The sequence below is a fragment of the Quercus lobata genome, chromosome 7, assembly GCF_001633185.2.
Source record: "Quercus lobata isolate SW786 chromosome 7, ValleyOak3.0 Primary Assembly, whole genome shotgun sequence".
In the NCBI taxonomy this organism is placed as follows: Eukaryota; Viridiplantae; Streptophyta; class Magnoliopsida; order Fagales; family Fagaceae; genus Quercus; species Quercus lobata.
The window spans coordinates 27,703,587-27,722,624 of NC_044910.1; the positions used below are offsets into that span (position 1 = coordinate 27,703,587).

A 19,038-nucleotide genomic window follows, 5' to 3' on the forward strand; every position below is an offset into this window, starting at 1 on the left:
TCGTAGTTCACATAAAGAAAAAAAAAACAAAAAAAAAAAAAAAAAAAAACAAAACAAAACAAAAACAGAAAAAAAACAAAATGGAAGACGTGCGTTTTTTTAATGTTTATGTACGTATGCATAAGATTCATGTATTTACTAACTAGAAATTTTTTTTGCAATCAAAATTTCAATTTGTACAAGTCTGCGCAAGTTATTCCAAATTGTACCATTATTTATGAGATTTATACACCTTTGTATTTCTTTTTCTTTTCTCTTTTAATGTTATAAATTTTTGTTAATTAAAGAGATAATATGGGACAAAATGGGCTTTTGCCCTTTTCGGGAAAATTAATTAACTTTATACCCCATTTCCCAAACTAAGTAGGGAAATTTCTCTCTTTTAAAACTCGATTTATGATAAATCGAGTTAGAAAAAAAATTCCTGAAGCCCTATAGTGGCGTTTTAATGAGTCTATAGTGACGTTTTTAAGACATATAGTGACGTTTGTTACTCGATTCATTAAAAACGTCACTATATGTCTTAAAAACGTCACTATAGGCTCCTTAAAACGCCACTATAGAGCCTAACTCAATTTATTATAAATCAAGTTTTAAAATAGGGGAATTTCCCTACTTAGTTTGGGAAAGGAGGTATAAAGTTAATTAATTTGCCTAAAAAGGGCAAAAACCCATTTTGTCCAGATAATATGCCATGAACTTGTTCAATTTTTACCTTTTTGGCGGGTTAATGAGATAACATGTTATATACTTATATATAATCACTTGATAAGAGACATCATATGCATAATATGAAGCGTTATTATAGTGCATGTGATGGGATTTTTTATTGGACAGAATTAAGGTCTCATTGTACATATGATGTACTTGTTATTAGACGGTATTATGGTCTTTAATGTGTGGATTTAAGCTAAGAGCCTTATAACTTAATAACATCACTTCTTCTTTTTTTCTTTTTTGATGAATTAGTGACATTACTTGGTTTTCTTTATAAGGAGAATCAGGACTCAAATCTCTTATCCTCTATTGATGTAATTATTAAATTATAATAAATTATTATTTTTTAATTATTAAAAAATGTGGGTCTACACTCATTTAGATTAAAAAAAATTGAATTTTTTGTTAATTTGTCAGAAAATACTAATGAAGGAGTAAAGCTCTCCTTACAAAAAGTTAAAAAGAGATTGCAATTGCCCCATACTAAAGGAGAGAAAGCGCAATTATCCCATAAAAGATCAGATGGAATAAAAAGACAAATGCTTTCATAATGAATCACTGATTCAAACCAGTTAATTGTGGTAAAAGTCCTCATGTATCATGTTGTATTAGCATGTAGGTTAACATTTTGATTCCAAATGTTATGAACTACAATCAAAAATTTTAAACATCAAAGACAATTAAAATCAAAATTTCCAGATTGTAATTTTTATATTTTAGTAGAACATTTTAAATAATTCACGTGATATTAGGTTCATGCATTGTAAAGTGCAGTTTCATTTTTCAACTCTTACCAAAAACCTTCTCAAAAAAAAAAAAAAAAAACTCTTACCAAAAAAAAAAGTTTCATTTTTCAATAGGGCTTCTATTTAAATTAAACGTTTAATGCGATGCCTTTTATTATCTTTTATTATTTTTTGTTTTATGTATTTTATATGTTATTTAAGATGTTACAGGATTCTCAAAAAAAAAAATAAGATGTTACATGGATGAATTTATTTGTATTCATCATTGTATCTTAGGGGCCCGAGTCTAAAATATGGTGAGTGTTGTCTAAGTTACTAACAACTTCACATCCCATGCTTAGTCTTCAAACTTAACTCAAGAATGTAAAGTAAGTTCTTTATCATTATAATTTTTAATGAAAATTTTCTGTAATTCATATTTATTAGATTATGAATAGGTCAAAAGTCCTGTAATTTCTATTTATAAATACTTAAGACTCAAAGTGTAGTAAATTCCATTTTAATTGAATGTAATATTTTTTTCGATTAATATAATTATTTGAGGTTTTTCCCTTGAAATTAGAAATTAAGTAGCAGCTACCAAATATAAGTCCTTCAATCATAATACTAATGCTAGATTATATAGTTATATATACAAAAACAATCATAATAAAAGTATTTATTAATAATTATCATAATTACCAAATTTCATAGTTGAAGTGTTGGACAAAGAAAAACACGAGAGAAGTAAAATTATGTTATGTTAAATTTTCATGTACATTGCACAGGTTATATTGTATGGTTACCGACTATGTATTATTATAAGAGAAAAACTTTTGAATGTGACTAATTTTTTTCTTTTTTTTAGAAAATGAATGTGACTAATTTGAATGGCCTCAACAGATAAAATGAAAAGATCGAACGATATCCCTCCGTATATATAACAAGTATAGACGGTTTCTCAAAAAAAGAAAAAACTAATATAGACAAGCGTTTATCCTAATTAGGATGAATCATATTTGAATGAACTTTTTAGGTTGTCAAAGGTGCCAACTATTGTAGATTAGGATGCATCATATTTGAATGAACTTTTTAGGTTGTCAAAGGTGGTAACTATTGTAAACAAGAAAGGTGAGTCATTTAGATTAACTCAATGAATCATGTACAACTACAATGATTATCAATTCGAATATTCGTGATAAAGTTCTGCTTGAGCTGGATGTTTTGTAAAGGTAAGATGGATTGTAGGTCACATTAATGTATTTGCATCAATTAATGCAAAATAGAAAATTTTGTCAATTTTACATATTTAACCTCCCAAAATCATCCACATCAATCAAAATAAAAATATGTAAATTTGTAAAATTGCTACAGTAATTATGTAAATTTACATTGGCATTATTTACTTTGCATATAGATTTTTATTTATTCTTTCTTTATGTATTCTGAGGCCGAAAGGAAAGAGTAGATGGTGGTTATTGTGTGTGAAGAAAGAGAAATAATAGAAAAAAAATTAAGAAATTTTGATATTTTAATGTAATATAATGTAAAATAGATAATCTGGCATAGAGTGTTTTGAAAAGTGAAGATGTAAAATAGAAAAAGTAGATTCTTATGTTAAAATCGACAGAAATTTTTGCATAAACTGATGTGAATGCTCTTAGTTATATATAGCTGTGGGGCCAAGGAATTTGGCAACCCCGGCCCACTTTATACTAAGCCCAAGACCCACGCCGAGGAGGAAGAAATGCCCGAGGACGAACAAAGAAAGCCCAAATTGCAAAGAAACATTGTCGAGGACAATCTTGCTCTCGGCCAACCGAGATCATAAAAGGGAAGAGTGGCATGCCATCGAAAGCAGCCTCCCAAAGCATCCCAAGAAAAAAGACAAGTACAGTGGATCAACCATGAGAGCATGGTGGAAGAGCAATTCAAGGAGAAACTGTCAACTCCGCATTAAATGCCCACAACTAACGTTCTGGCCACATTAATGAAGAAATGACCACTGAACAGTGCTATCTTGGTTGCTACAACTCACAAAAGGTTTGAGAAGGCGGCTGATGGGACAAGCACTCGAGTAGTGACCCACGTGATTAACGGATGGAGGGCCAATATCAACTAGAAGGGGATATATAACGTGAGAAATTCTCCAAGAATGGGGGGATCTGGAATTAGAAATAGAAAATACGGGAGCAATTTGTATAATCTTTGAAACCTTTGTAACCAAGTACTAAAGAAACAATAAGAACAACAAGCTCCTCGGACGAGGGCTGAGGATAAAATTTCACACTTTAGTCCACGTCCTCGTTATTCAACCCACTCATAACCATGTCTGGGTGTTGTAACCCTCACTAAGGCCTAGTTCTTAAACCCATTCTCTATAAATTTATTGTACTGAACTAGTTGGGTCTGAGTCCACTCATCTAATAGAAGAAGTGCTCAAACCCAGTCCCTACAATAGCAATTTAGGGTTTAGGCCATTGCATTTGGTCTTCTTTTTTTCCTTTTTCTTTTTTAATAGAGTTTCAACCTATAGCACTAACTCTTGATAATAATTTTTTATCATCAAATGAAGACATCGATCAATTTTTAGTCTTTTAAAGTTCAAACAAAATCAAAGAAAAAATATATATAAAATATTTATTATGGGGAGAAAATTTTTAAACCATAAAATGAGTCGTAATTATCTAAGAAAAAAACTGTATGGCGATTAAAACTGACCACGATGATTTAAGTGCGTCGCTACCGGCTGAACCATTCTAGGCTCCTGGTCCTGATATTTGGACAAACAACTGAACAAGTCCACAGGTTTATATGGGCCTAGGCTGATTATGTACGAGCCAGACTGTATGTTCATGTAAAACAAAAGATTTACTCAAGTTTAGGTTGGGCCGTAATCAATGAGCTCATTTCTATTTATATATGGACTACTTTTTTCAGGTACTATATGGGCCAAACTTAACTCTAAGCAAAATATAAAACTAGGCCGAAGTATGAAGCAAGGGCTAAGCTTAACATCTTAGGACCAAAAGGCCTAAAGTGTCTGCCACCTCTAAACAGTGACGTTGTCAGACCCGTTACTTTTTTTATTTTAAAGCACCAAAACCGTTTTAAATTACACGCACGAGTATGGCGAACTCAAAATTCCCACAGGTTTTTAATAAATTATTAAATAGATGGGAGTGAGAATCTCTAGTTCCTGGAGGTCTCTTTTCGGAAATCAGGAAGCACTAAATGAATTATAAAACTATTTTTTTGGTAGAATTTTTTCTTTTTTAATGACATGGAACCTTCACAAGCTAGGACCTTCAAATTCTATCTCTATCAAATAAACATTAAAGCATCCAGCACAAACTCGTGCATCAATCCTTAAGTATGAATAAATCATCAACTAAAGTTCAAATTAGTGACATTTGGATTTATAGCTCATCCTGTCACGTTGTGGGACCCTATTTTTGAATGAATCCTCTAGCTCAATTGGTGTGCTGTCGCATGCAACCAAAAATAAAACCTGTACTCCTAAAAATATATGTAGTAATGTGAGTAAGGATCATTCCCATGAAGAGTATCTAGCCTAGTTTTATGTTACATGAATAAGGAAGGGGGGGGTTTAAGTGTAATGAAAACAATTTTAAGAAAAAAACAACTAAGGAACAATTCAAATTAAAGTATCAAATTCAATCAAAAGAACAAACATTCGTTTAAGTCAACATCTACCATCGGAATTTTACAACTGATCATCAATGCAATTATATATCAATTCACACTTTGAATATTCACTATTGGAGTTATTTTCTTATCTCTCCTTAGTCACGGTTAATTAGAAAACAAGCGATTTAATAAACCCTAACTACTAAACAACCCAAGACAAGTGCTAAAGGTTTAATCTAGTAGCAGCCTTAAGAATTAGAGAGATCAATGAAACTAAACAACACGAGCACAAGCGGTTGTAATTAATTTAGTCAAGCGTTCTTCCTAAAATCTAATAATTTCTGACGTAGTAAATCATTAAATCTTGATTACTTCACAAATTAGAGAGATCAAACAATTACGGGTTTGATATCTAACCTAGCAGTAGATTGCAATGAATACTAAACTAGCAGGCCTCCTAGTAATTAAATGAGACAATCATGGAATAAGCACAGAAAAACATCTGATATTCAAAGCATAAATTGAACAATAAAAGTAAATTAGATCTCACAGTTTTATTGATTCCGAGACTTCCATTTCCTTCGACCAAGTATTAAAGTTTTAGCCAGAAACTCAAAGGAGAAGTTAGAGAAAAGGGGAGATAAAGGCGTGTGTGTCCAATTCTGATTTCTCCTCCCCCTTTTACACGTTAATTCCCCCTTTCCCAAACCTACAAAATCTCCTAAAAATATTCTAAATAATAATATCCAAATTTGACTAATTAAGGAAAAATATTAAAAATAAAACAAAGTCCTAATATAACTAGGAAAGTGGTGTTTTTCAGCTGGAATTTTCGAGCATTAGATTTGGAAGCTTTCGAAAATAAACCGCATCAGATCCGTGTATTAGAATTTCAAGCAAAGGAACATCCCAGAACGTCAGCAGTGCATATGCAGCAAATTCAAGCCCGATTTAGACCTTGATGCGGCCCGTATCTCTCAAAACATGAAAGTTGTAGAGCTTTGTCTTGGCGTTCCATAGCATCTTGAATCATCTCAATTGAAGCTCTGATGAGAGAGTTATGCCCAGATTACGAAGCAATGTCAAAATTGTCCAAAATCGCCTAATTAGCTACGTTTTGCACTTAATGCCTCCATTTGCATCCTAAATCAAAATATAAGAATAATAAGTACATTTAAGCACCAAATAAGTATAAAATACTAAACATTAAGGGAGAAAAATATGACATTTTGCATTCTCATCACCAATCCCAAGATAAAGCAATGGGTTTGTTGGAAGGCCACAAGGAATATGAGTGTTGAATGCAGGAACTGGGCTTTGTCCCACCATGACTAAGCTTGGCCATTTTTTCTGGATTGATCTGTGCACAAGCAAGTCCAAAATACAATAGTACATATATATGTTTTGCAAGAACTAGAAAAGCAACATAATATTAGGAAGCAACATAATATTAGGAAGCATGAATTTGTTTAGTGAATTCTTATTAATTGGTCAAGGAACCCAAGTATAAATCCTTTGCGAAAATAATACAAAACCCATAAGCCCCAACTCACAGATTTAAGTAGACCTTGAGGTCCTACAAGACTTGCAAAGCTTGGATCCCTTAATTGATGTGAAGCCTCCAAGTAATACTACAAATAAAGACTCCCTTAAATACTATTTTTTGGGAACTCAACCTAAGTTCTATACTTTTACTATGATTGTCAATTTTCTCTACTATTCTTACTTGCTTTTCTCTTGTTCTTCCTAGTTTAAATGGCTGATTTCTCCCCCTTTTATCCTAGTCTTGAAGGATCTCAAAATTACCATCTTCTCCTTTTGCCTTGGTCTTGCCATTCACCCTTGTGTTGAATCTCTATGTATTTCTTTTCCCTTCTTGTTCTTGTTTCTCTTTCTTGGGAACTCATCCTTGAAAGAACTCTTGGTTGTTTTCCTTTCATAGGAGATACTTTTTTCCTAAGCAATTCAAGCATTAGTTGAGGTTAGTGAGGATGGGTCTCTTCTCAAGGCTAGGAGATGGACATTTCAAAGGTTTTCTCATTCTGATAGGAACTTTACACATTGGGAGTGTTTAGTACACCCACTCAAACACACATTTTCAGTTTTTAAACAACATTTCACGTATTTTCATACATTTTTTCACCCACACGTATTTCTACACATGTTTTCAAACAACAAAACACATGTTTTCAAACATATATACCAAACACCCCTGAACCTCTTTTTCTGAAAGTGGTATAGATCCTTCTTTAGTGTGGGTGAACTCCTAAAGCTTGTTAGGTAGCTTTCTCTTTCTGTTATTTCTTTTGCTGTTGGGCTTTTTGCCCCATTCTACAAAGTTCTTTAACCTTTTTTACAAGACAGTTACTACAGAACTATGTGTCTCTTATGTCCACGCTAGGCCCATGATCTGGGCTCCTTGGGCTAGACTTGTTCTTCTAATTGTTTTTCGGGTATCAACAGTCAACACACACCTCAAAAGGAAATTTTCTTATTTGTTTTTTTGGAGAAACTTATACATCTTCTTTAAAAACATTTAAACTACCAAGTACCGACAACACTCATGACAGGATTGCTATGGATAGGGGCCGAAAAAAAAAACAAAACAAAACAAACAATAGTCCTCTTATAGTTGAACTGTTCAAGTAGTTGGCATCTGTCAATCATCAGGGAAAAAAACCCGCGGAAATTTGAGATTGAGAGGGAAAAAAAAAAAAAAAAAAGTTAATTCAAGTGAGGTAGGTAGTACTATGGAGAGAGAGCGAGAGATAGAGATGGAAGTGGAGGAGGAGGAGGAGGAAATAACAGTAGTGGTGGAGGGCAGAGATAAAGTGAAGGGCCCATGGTCTCTCGAGGAGGACACCATACTGAGTCGGCTCGTGAGCAAGTTCGGTGCCAGGAATTGGACCCTCATTGCTCGCAGAATCGCCGGCAGATCTGGCAAGTCTTGCCGCCTCAGGTGGTGTAATCAGCTCGATCCCACAGTCAAGCGCAAACCCTTTACTGGTTTGCTTCATCTTCATCTCCAGCTTCATTTTCATTATTTTCAGAATTTTGGTTGTTTTTTTGTTTGTGAAATTGAGGGTTAGACATTACTTTTATTCTCTTGCAATGTCTTTCTCTTTGTGGGTTATACAAATACCATTACTTTATTCATGTTAGTGTAAAAGAAATCTATCTTTTTGCAACCAATTTGGGTTTTTGGGTGCTTAATTCTCGCCCATTAAATATTGAAAATCTAAGTAGAAGAATTAGGTTTCTTTTGGAGAAGAAAAATGGAATGGGTATTGAAATTCGAGATGATTGGGGCAAGTAGTGCATTATCTGCTGGTACAAGGAATGACAAATTTAACATTCAATATATTGGGAATAAGATTGTTTTGCTTCTTAAAAGATCATCATGTTCTCTCACAGACCCCGCAAATTTTGAAGCTTTGTGCATTGAGTACAACCTTTTTTTTTTTTTATGTGATCATCCTGGATTAATTAGCACTTATTAAGAATTTTGATGTTAATGTGCAGTATTGCAACTGTAGAAATTTTGGTTAGACTTTAGTCTACATTACCAAAAATCTTAAAGATCAACATGACAACAATAACCCAAAGTATAATTTGTTGATACTTCCAGAGAATTCGGGTCTATGTCAAGGCAGTGTGACATTGTGTGGTTGGACTTGGACATTTACGAACTGTTGGAGGTGTCCATGCCAGGCTTAGCCACCTGTTGAATCAATCCCTGTTTCCACCTTCAATTTCCTTGATTAATTCACATGATTGCGTACTGCATTCTACGTTGGATATGTGTTCTTATCTCCCAGTTTAGATCAAAACACTCATTCAATTTCTTATGCTGTACATTTAATTTATTATGTAATTGCACCTGGCATGATTGGCTATCATTTGGTAGTGAAATCCTCATTTGTTGAGATACCATATTTGGCATGTCTCCCTTCTTTTGTTTATAAACCTTATGATATCCACAAAAGTGACGCCAAAGTTTGCAATCGGTGTGGCAGTTTGCTTATATGCCTACTACTTACCACCATAACCTGATGTGATTATGGGAATTAGCATTTTTTCTTCTTCTTCGAATGCATGTGTACTGAAAAAACAGTTGTCATTGTTGACACGTCACATTTGGCTTGAATTAATGCCACTAAATCAAGTAGTTTCAGTTAAATTTTGTGAACTATATCAGTGCGTGTTTAGTTCTCTTCTACTGGGCATTGGAATTCAGTATGCAGTCAGACTTTGTCAACCAAAAATCTGTTTCTACTTCTACTTGGAATATGAGTCCAATGTGCTGACTTTGCAAGGTTATATAAATATAACCTTACACCTTGATTTGAGGGTGCGGTAAATTAGATAATTTGTGCACAAATTATTTGTGTGGAAGCCTAATTGGTTTTGTGCCACAATTGGGGTATGTTTGGTAGATTGTAATAAGTACTGTAATATAATAATTATTCTTATAGTTTAGCAATTTGGTAGTTTGATTATGTTTTTATTACAAGGAGTAACCATTCCTTATGAATAACTATTTTTTAAAATGAGAAATAACTATTCCTCTCTAAAAGTGTTGTAATAACTATTCCTTAATATGTGTAATAATTTCTAAAATTAATATATTTCAAAATAAAATAAAAAAATTCTATACGCACATAACAACTATGAAAATAAAAGATTACAAAAAATAACTAATCTCTCTCTCAAAATTTAAAAATATTATGTTTTAGGAAATATAAGTTTTATTCTAATGTTACAAATCACAATCAAACTTATGAATAGGTTTAGTTATTTCATTACAACACATTTTATTCTCAGTAAAGATTATCATTCCTGTCATAATCCAAATTTAGTGTACCAAATGTACCTTTACAACTCTCTTGTGTGTGTGGCAAATAGAGAGCCAGTGTGTGTCACAACAATTAGTATTTGTAGTGCTGCGGTTTTTGTGTTTGGTGCAAATTTATGTGATAGCTCTCTCTTTGGTTCTTTGTTTTAGGGTGTTTTGCAAGGTGCTACCCCTAATCGTTGTATTTGTGAGAGAGAGCTATTTGGATGTATTTGGGATTTGGGTTTGTGAGGGTGCCAAACCACGTAATTCTTTGGTGTTCTTGTGTCTATTTTTCTTTTGGGTTGATTTTATCCGTTCTTTTTTTTTTTTTTTTTTTTGGGAGATCTTCCTCGAGCCCAAAATATTCACAATCGATCTTGGTTTTTTGAGCTTCTGCTATCTTACAACAGTCATCATTAATATGCTTTTAACAAAGATGGGAAACATGCATTGCACAGGTTTTCAGTGGCAATAAAGCCACAATCAGATTTTTACATGCTGTCTTGTATGGATGTATATGCTCCTTACAATAATGGGCAAGCGTAGTTGTTTGTATGTGTGATTGTATCATGTGTATGTAGACATGCAACACCTTTGAGCATATTGTTTAATAATGTAGAATTAATGTGCATATCTTCAAGAACAAGGGCTGACAAAACTACAGTTGTTTCAGATGAGGAGGATCAGATCATAGTTGCAGCACATGAAATTCATGGAAACAAATGGGCAGCAATCGCAAGGCTTTTACCAGGAAGAACAGATAATGCTATTAAGAACCACTGGAATTCTACTCTAAAGCGTCGGCGGATGGGGGTTGGCAAGATTAAGTCAGAATCTTGCAATATGATTGAAGATAGCTTAGACAAAACCAAGGCATCATCTGAAGAAACCCTATCATGTGGGGATGTCAATTCATTCAAATCCTTGGAAGGAAGAGACATGAGCTCTCTAGAAGATATGAATGATCAGAATGAAGACAAGGTGCCAATTGAGGGTCATTTTAGTCATGAAGTTATAGACCAATCTACTCTTTTTCGACCTGTGGCACGTGTTAGTGCTTTTAGTGTATGCAACCCTTTCGATGGCCTTGAGCCTGCATCATCTTTCCCAAGGCCAGTTCCAATGCAAGGGGCTCTGGTTCAAGCATCAAAACCAGATTTTGATATTTGTGAATTGTTTGAAGGGGTTTGTGGTGAGCGGTTGGTGCCTCATAATTGTGGCCATGGTTGCTGTGGGACTCAAAATGATAGAAATCCTCGAAGTTCTCTTTTGGGGCCAGAATTTGTTGAATTCTCAGAGCCTCCATCCTTTCCAAGTTTGGAATTGGCTGCAATAGCCACAGATATAAGTAAACTTGCTTGGCTTAAGAGTGGGTTGGAGAACAGCAGTGTCAGAGCAATGGATGACGCAGCTGGCAGAATAAAATCTCATGGATCTCAAGTGCAAATGAGGCATCATGAAGAGAGTAGGGTGAATGGCCATTTTTGTTTTGATGAGGGAAACAACAGGTTAACAGGCATGAAAACCAATGTGTTATCAACTTAGACACCATTTTCTTACTGCAGTTTGAAGTTGAGGGGATGTAGTTGAGTTCAATTATCCTATCTCCATGTTAAGTGGATTTGCAAGGTTAAAGGCAGGAGGATCTAGAAGATCTGTAAACTCTAGAAAAACTCATGCGTTGTGACTGTGTTGCATGATTAGATATTCTAACTCTCACTGGAAGACATTAGTGACATTGGAAGTCATGGATTATAGAATGAGAAGAAATCAGTTAGAGCCTGTAGTCATCTAATTAGCTTGGGCACCTGTATCTCTTTGCTAAATAACTGATGCAGGGATGGCAGTCAGTTTCTTGCTGTGTTACGGGAGAGAGACCAACTTCATCTAATACAAAGTAATATGTATTTTTTTTTTATGGTTTCATTAGTTGAGGTAATACAAAAGTAAGTATTTCTCTGTGGTTTCATTAATTGATGCAATATTCGAAAGTCCGACTTATAAATGAGACCTGTAATTTTCATATGCCAATTGTTTACAATAGGAAGGCATGGCAATGTCTGTATAGTGTGTACTAGTGGGCTGTAGTAGTGTAGTGTGTGCTCAGTTGTATTGAACTTGTGGCAACTATTTTTAATTGAACAAAACTTGTCCGAAGTATCTGCAGTCTGCTGTACCAATCCTGTAGAATGTAATTTTTCTTTGCATCAATTTTTAATATTTCAAAGTTCCTAGTAAGATTTACATCTGAACAATAATTTCTTTTTATAATTGGCTTTTATTATTATTATTATTATTATTATAGATTTTCTTCATTTTTGTATCTGATTGCTCCCAAGCGCCGAGAGCATGAACAAAGAGGGGAAACCAACAACAATGTCTTTTGGAAATCTACAATACCTATTGTAGGGACATGATTTATTTAACGGCCCAAGAATGATAATTCGTGGCCCAGACCCATTCTGCGCTTGGGCCCAAGGCCTGAGCCGAGGAGAGCTATTGCCGAGGACGCATAATGAAAGCCCAAGAAAGGTACGAGGACATGGCCGAGGACGATCTTATGCTCAGCACCTCTCAAAACGCCTGAAGGAAAGGGCAAACTCTGTACAGGGGCAGGGTAAGGGAGAAAGCTGCCAACATCGTAATACAGAATCCTGCATCTGACAAGCCCATGCTCCAAACCATGCCATTTAACTTTTCCAACAACCCCCAACCACTCTAGGTATGGGTTGACAGGACAGGTCTACACCCCAGAAAGTAAGAACTTACATGTGGACACTAAAAGGGGAATGAACACTAGTATAAAAGGAAAAGAAAGCGAAAAAGAAGAGGGGACCCCCTCCCCCCCTTCGGGAGGAGGAAAAATCCTGCAAAGGGGAGAAAAAGGGAAGGGCACAGAGCTCCTCGGACGCTGTCCGAGGACTAAAACCTTGCAACTCACTCTAATGAGAGGCTTAGCTAGTCAAGCCAAGTCCACCTATAGAGAAGCTTCCACGGAAACCCCGACTAAACTGTTAACCTGCAGCTAAGGTCCTGCCTTTCAAGCCCACTCTCTACAAATCATATTGTTAGGGTCCTTTATTTACAAGCTTGACGTCATTCTTGGGCCGTTAAATAAATCGTATCCCTACAATTGGCGCCGTCTGTGGGAAAGGCTTGCGCATTGGCACAGGTGGCGGTGGAGTTGAGCCTCTGTCGAGCAAACATCTGTGAAGGTTCCTACATTTCCTGCGATGTGCTGTTGTTGCTCCGACATAGATTTCCACTAGGGGCTACGCCTCGCAGTGCCAATGGCATGGGCAATTCTAGGGGCTTCAAACATCAAGCTAGCTCCCCCCACCTTGGTCGAGGGGCTCACCTTCGGAAAATAAATAAATAAATGAACGAATACAAGTTTTGGACAGAACCAAGGCCTTGTATGGTCCTCGGACCCAAGCCTCTAGGGAAACCAACTACTTAGAAGAAAAATTACAAGTTTTGGACAGAACCAAGACCTTGTATGGTCCTCGGACCCAAGCCTCTGGGGAAACCAACTACTTAGAAGAAAAACTACAAGTTTTGGACAGAACCAAGGCCTTGTATAGTCCTTGGACCCAAGCCTCTGGGGAAACCAATTACTTAGAAGAAAAACTACAAGTTTTAGACAGAACCAAGGCCTTGTATGGTCCTCGGACCCAAGCTTCTGGGGAAACCAAATACTTAGAAGAAAAACTAAAAGTTTTGAACAGAACCAAGGCCTTGTATGGTCCTCGGACCTAAGCCTCTGGGGAAACCAACTACTTAGAAGAAAAATTACAAGTTTTGGACAGAACCAAGACCTTGTATGGTCCTCGGACCCAAGCCTCTGGGGAAACCAACTACTTAGAAGAAAAACTACAAGTTTTGGACAGAACCAAGGCCTTGTATAGTCCTCGGACCCAAGCCTCTGGGGAAACCGATTACTTAGAAGAAAAACTACAAGTTTTAGACAGAACCAAGGCCTTGTATGGTCCTCAGACCCAAGCTTCTGGGGAAACCAAATACTTAGAAGAAAAACTAAAAGTTTTGAACAGAACCAAGGCCTTGTATGGTCCTCGGACCCAAGCCTTTGGGGAAACCAACTACTTAGAAGAAAAACTACAAGTTTTGGACAGAACCAAGGCCTTGTATAGTCCTCGGACCCAAGCCTCTGGGGAAACCAACTACTTAGAAGAAAAACTACAAGTTTTGGACAGAACCAAGGCCTTGTATGGTCCTCGGACCTAAGCCTCTGGGAAACCACCTACTTAAGAGGAAAATGCAGGGTTTGGACACAACCTGGACGTTATATGGCCCTTAGAATCTACCCCGGAGAAGGGTTACCCATTGATAGTTGGGTTAATCCCTAGACTGAATAAAATCCCCAGCCTACCCTCGGATCCTCAATACCAAGGGAATTGGTGCAACTGTTATAGGGTCAGGTGTTATCAATAACACGGCCGAAGTCCCTCACTGCTCGGCAACCATCTCGGATGGTATATTTAGAGTTTATCGTTCTCGGACGGTCGCCTCGCATGCATTACGGAGTATTCAGCTGTTATCTTGGTTAGTTTCATGAGTTTAATCTACTGGGAATTATCATTATTATGCTTGATAATGTCGATAAATTAAAATTAGTAGGGTTTTGTTTCAAGGTTTCCTGCTCTAAGCATCATTAAAGGAAAACACACATGTAGCACACCCATTCACAAAATAATTGCTGCAGAAAGGCAAAGTATTTAAAAAGAAGTAAATTCATCTTTTATTAAGACAAAGAAATAATACAACATACAATGAAAGAGCTTGAATAAACTAGTACTAGAACTGACTACATAAGCGAAAAAAAAAAAAAAATATATATATATATATATATACAAGGGAATGAAGAAAAGGCCGAAGAAGAGGCGCAGAGCAGGGGGATGCTGCCGTTCCAAGATGTTGTCTAAGGAAATCATTCCTCAATACTTTTACATGCCTATAACTCAGGCAGCAAAAGAGCCCAACTTGGGGCTTGCACCGTTGAAGAAAAGGTGCAGAGAGCCCAACTTTAGGCTAGCACCGTTGAAGAAAAGGTGCAAGGAGCCGGAAGTTGATGAGCCTCCGTAGAACCACGCCTGCGATAGAGCAGACGGCGCTGATGGCGGAGAACCTTACTTCTGGCGCACCAAGAATCTGATGCGACCAGTACCTGTTTCGGATTTTGACTGAAAGAGGGAGAAATACCATTTCCCCCTTATCAAAACGGAGAATTACCTTGAATCTGTGCCTCCCCTGTCCAGACCACATCACCTTGAGTCTCGGAAGAACCTGGTGCCTCTGTGGCGGGTGTAACCCCTTCAACCCAACCCGTGCCTCAGGCATATTACACTAAGGGTGGATAGCACCGGATATGGAGGCTGCGATTATGGCTGAAGGATTATGATGTGGGAGGGAGCCGAAGGATTTATGTGTAAGTGGAACAACCTCCTACCCTATTTATTTAAAAGACAAGACAATGAGGTGGTATTTAATTCACGCAGAGTTCCAAGGAACGCTACAGACAAAATGGTTTTGGCTCAATTCCCAACGCCACCTGCAACCATAAGATTAAAAGATCCTCGTGAAGGCGCGCCTCGAACACTGAAACGTCAAAGGGCACCACGTGACTAAAAGCTAAAGGGATGCCTCTTAATTCGGTGCATCTCCTATGCAAATCGAAAAGTCCAAACACCAATAAAGTACATAATCTGAGTGAGTCGTGATGTGGGCCCAGCATTATCAAAACCCTCCTCCCCAACTAAAAGTCGGGCAGCAGGATTTTGAGGGGCTATTGTGGGGCCTGATAATTCGTGGCCCAGACCCATTCTGCGCTTGGGCCCAAGGCCTGAGCCGAGGAGAGTTATTGCCGAGGACGCATAATGATAGCCCAAGAAGGGTACGAGGACATGGCTGAGGACAATCTTATACTCAGCACCTCTCAAAACGCCTGAAGGAAAGGGCAAACTCTGTACAGGGGCAAGGCAAGGGAGAAAGCTGCCAACATCGTAATACAGAATCCTGCATCTGACAAGCCCATGCTCCAAACCATGCCATTTAACTTTTCCAACAACCCCCAACCACTCTAGGTATGTGTTGACAGGACAAGTCTGCACCCCAGAAAGTAAGAACTTACACGTGGACACTAAAAGGGGAATGAACACTAGTATAAAAGGAAAAGAAAGCGAAAAAGAAGAGGGGACCCCCCCTTCAGGAGGAGGAAAAATCATTCAAAGGGGAGAAAAAGGGAAGGGTACAGAGCTCCTCGGACACTGTCCAAGGACTAAAACCCTGCAACTCACTCTAATGAGAGGCTTAGCTAGTCAAGCTAAGTCCACCTATAGAGAAGCTTCCACGGAAACCCCGACTAAACCGTTAACCTGCGGCTAAGGTCCTGCCTTTCAAGCCCACTCTCTACAAATCATATTGTTAGGGTCCTTTATTTACTAGCCCAACGTCATTCTTAGGCCGTTAAATAAATCGTGTCCATACACCTATTATCATATAAACTCTTATATATATAATTAGGGTCATGCTAACAAGTGCCCTAAGGGCACTGGTTAAGAATCAATTTTAAGAAAGTTTTAACATCACTTTTATGGGAAATGAAAAAAACTGTCAAAATATTAATTTTTTTTTTCTTTTCTCATAAAAACTTTCTTTAACTGAATTTTTAATTAGTGACCTAAGGACACTCATTAACATTTTTCATATAATTAAATAAGAAAAATATTAATAAACACTAGAAAAAGTTATTAACAAACACCTTACATTACCTGTTAACACAGCTCATTAAATAATACTCCCCCTTTTATCCAAAAAAAAAAAAAAATCATGCCACATAACGCAAAAATGGATGCAAAGAGCATTGGTGGGACTCCGGAGAGAAATACTTGGGAAAATATCAAAGTATGATGACCTCATGGATTCAGCCAAAAAAATAAAGATGATCTCACCTTGGGACTCGCGTTGTTTAATCAATCGTCTGGATTGGCTGAACTGAACTTTGGGAGAGAGGAGCTGAGTACATTTTCTTCCTAGTTACAGATTACATTCCCTGCACTTTTGACTTCCAAAACGGGTACTATACTTTTGCATCAATGTCAAAAAATTCTGTCAATGTTTATCATGAATCCAATGCATCATAATTCATAAAGTGTATTTCACTAGTTCTGAGGTTGCAATACACATTTGGCACGTTGTCTAGTACCAATAATTTATCTTATAGCATTCAAGTCTTAAGATCACATTTATTGCCACATAAATTTTTAAAATGTTTTTTTAGTAAAATTATACTTTAGCATTTTTCTAAAAAAAAAAAAAAAAAAAAAAGTCATATTAAAAAGTCAGAAAAATGATTTTTTTTTTTTTTTTTTTTAAGTCTATGTTGTAAAACACTAATTAAATATTATTTTAAGTAAAAACAAAAAGGTTTATTTGAAACTATCGCCTTAGGCTTTTAAATCTATTGAGCCGGCTTTGGAGTGAGTTGAATTTAATATTGCATTACAGATTATTTTCAATTTCCCTTGATCTGGCTACATCCATTGGGATCCAACTTTCAAGCCTGATTTGCTCTCCTACTTAGAACGTGGCTTCAAAAGTTGCGGTTAATCGTTATTTCTAGTTGCTGTGTGTTGATTTCCTTGTTTCGAAAGACAACCTAGTCCATATGAGGTTTAGGACTATGGTAGAGAACATTGCTATCTCTAACTTCTACTCCATATCTTCTAGTGGAAAACCTTTGAACTAAATTAGATTTAATTAGTGCAGTTTGGGTAACACTGTCGACTTGCAACCAATCAATTCTAGTACACAAATTATTGTCGTACCATAATTCTCTGGCCACTTCTTATTTTTGGATAAATGGATGGATGTTTCCCTTCTATCTCAGTGTCAGAAACTAGCATCGACATTTTGGCCCATAATAGCTGTCTTGTTTTTAGTTGGAAGAATATCTTAAACTACTTTCACATGTGCATTTTAAGGCGTTCATGCAAATTTAAATTCCAGATTTTCCTCCAAATTGTATCGTCCATGTCAAGTTGAATGCTTAGAGGCAATTTGAAAGGATAAGATCCCTTTTTATTAAATCCTTCAATTCCCTCCCATTTTTATTGAGTGATGCTACAACTATAAACTATTTTACAAAAAATTTACAAATTGTTGTTGTGGTCAATTATTATTAGTTCTTATCTAGTCTCACCTCACTACTAATATTAATTTTTCACTTCCCAATAATTATTTATCACACCCTCAAAAAAACAAAAAAAATAATTATTTATCATATCAGCAATTTGTAAAAATATCGTAAAATTTTTTTTTTTCTTTTGAGAAGGCCATAAAATAGTTTGTTGCTCTTATATTTTCCATTTTTATTTAAATATATAGCATTTAAAAATCAAATAAATGTCACATGTTGCACATCGTACTCATTTGAGGGGTAACATATCCTAATTTTTTTTGATTGCTTTGCCTGTTTTGTCATCAAACAGCTCTTGTAATACTCAAAACGATGTGTATCAATTGAGCCACTAGGAATTAGCTTCCTTGGGAGCTGTTGCCCTTAGGGTCGGTTTGAAGAATGGGATCCAAGGTATCCATGGATCCTCTCATATGTCAATGCAAGATCCATCACTCACCAAATGGCAAGCTCCCTTATCTAGGGTTGGATTGGTGTTGAGGAAGCTCTTCCAAATACTGAAACTTTTGACCTTTTTGCAAATTTGAAACCCTTGTGCATACATTATCAGTGTACAACAAATGCGTTACTTTAGGCTCTACTTGTGCAATTTTTACACCTTTGTTTGATCCTCTTTCCATTTCCTTGTTTATTAACCAGGAAAGGACCTCACTATAGAAGCTGAATAAGTACAGTGAGAGTGGATTTTCTTCCTAAGGCCTCTAGGAGTGGAAGCTATCAGATTCAAAACAGCCCCATTCAATAATAAGGTGGAATTTATTATTATTATTATTATTATTTTTGTGATATATTGTTGGATTCAGTTCACAAAGGTCTCATTTATGCCAAATGCTTTAAGAGCTGCAATAAGGTGTATCAGATTTTTTTTTTTTTTTTTTTTTGCCACTACAACA

At 36.2% G+C, this 19,038-nt stretch overlaps 1 protein-coding gene across 2 annotated transcripts; it reads left to right on the forward strand.

Annotated features, from left to right (window-relative positions):
* The first annotated feature begins 7,821 nt into the window (after positions 1-7,821).
* LOC115951284 (transcription factor MYB1) lies at positions 7,822-12,090 on the forward strand. 2 transcript variants are annotated; one of them, XM_031068470.1, is made up of 2 exons: positions 7,822-8,099; positions 10,595-12,090. In XM_031068470.1, the coding sequence occupies exons 1-2, from the start codon at positions 7,844-7,846 to the stop codon at positions 11,473-11,475; spliced, it is 1,137 nt and encodes a 378-aa protein (XP_030924330.1). In that variant the 5' UTR covers positions 7,822-7,843; the 3' UTR covers positions 11,476-12,090. The 2 variants fall into 2 exon arrangements, with proteins under 2 accessions (XP_030924330.1, XP_030924331.1); XM_031068471.1 differs by having other exon boundaries at positions 10,604-12,090.
* The last annotated feature ends 6,948 nt before the right edge of the window (positions 12,091-19,038 follow it).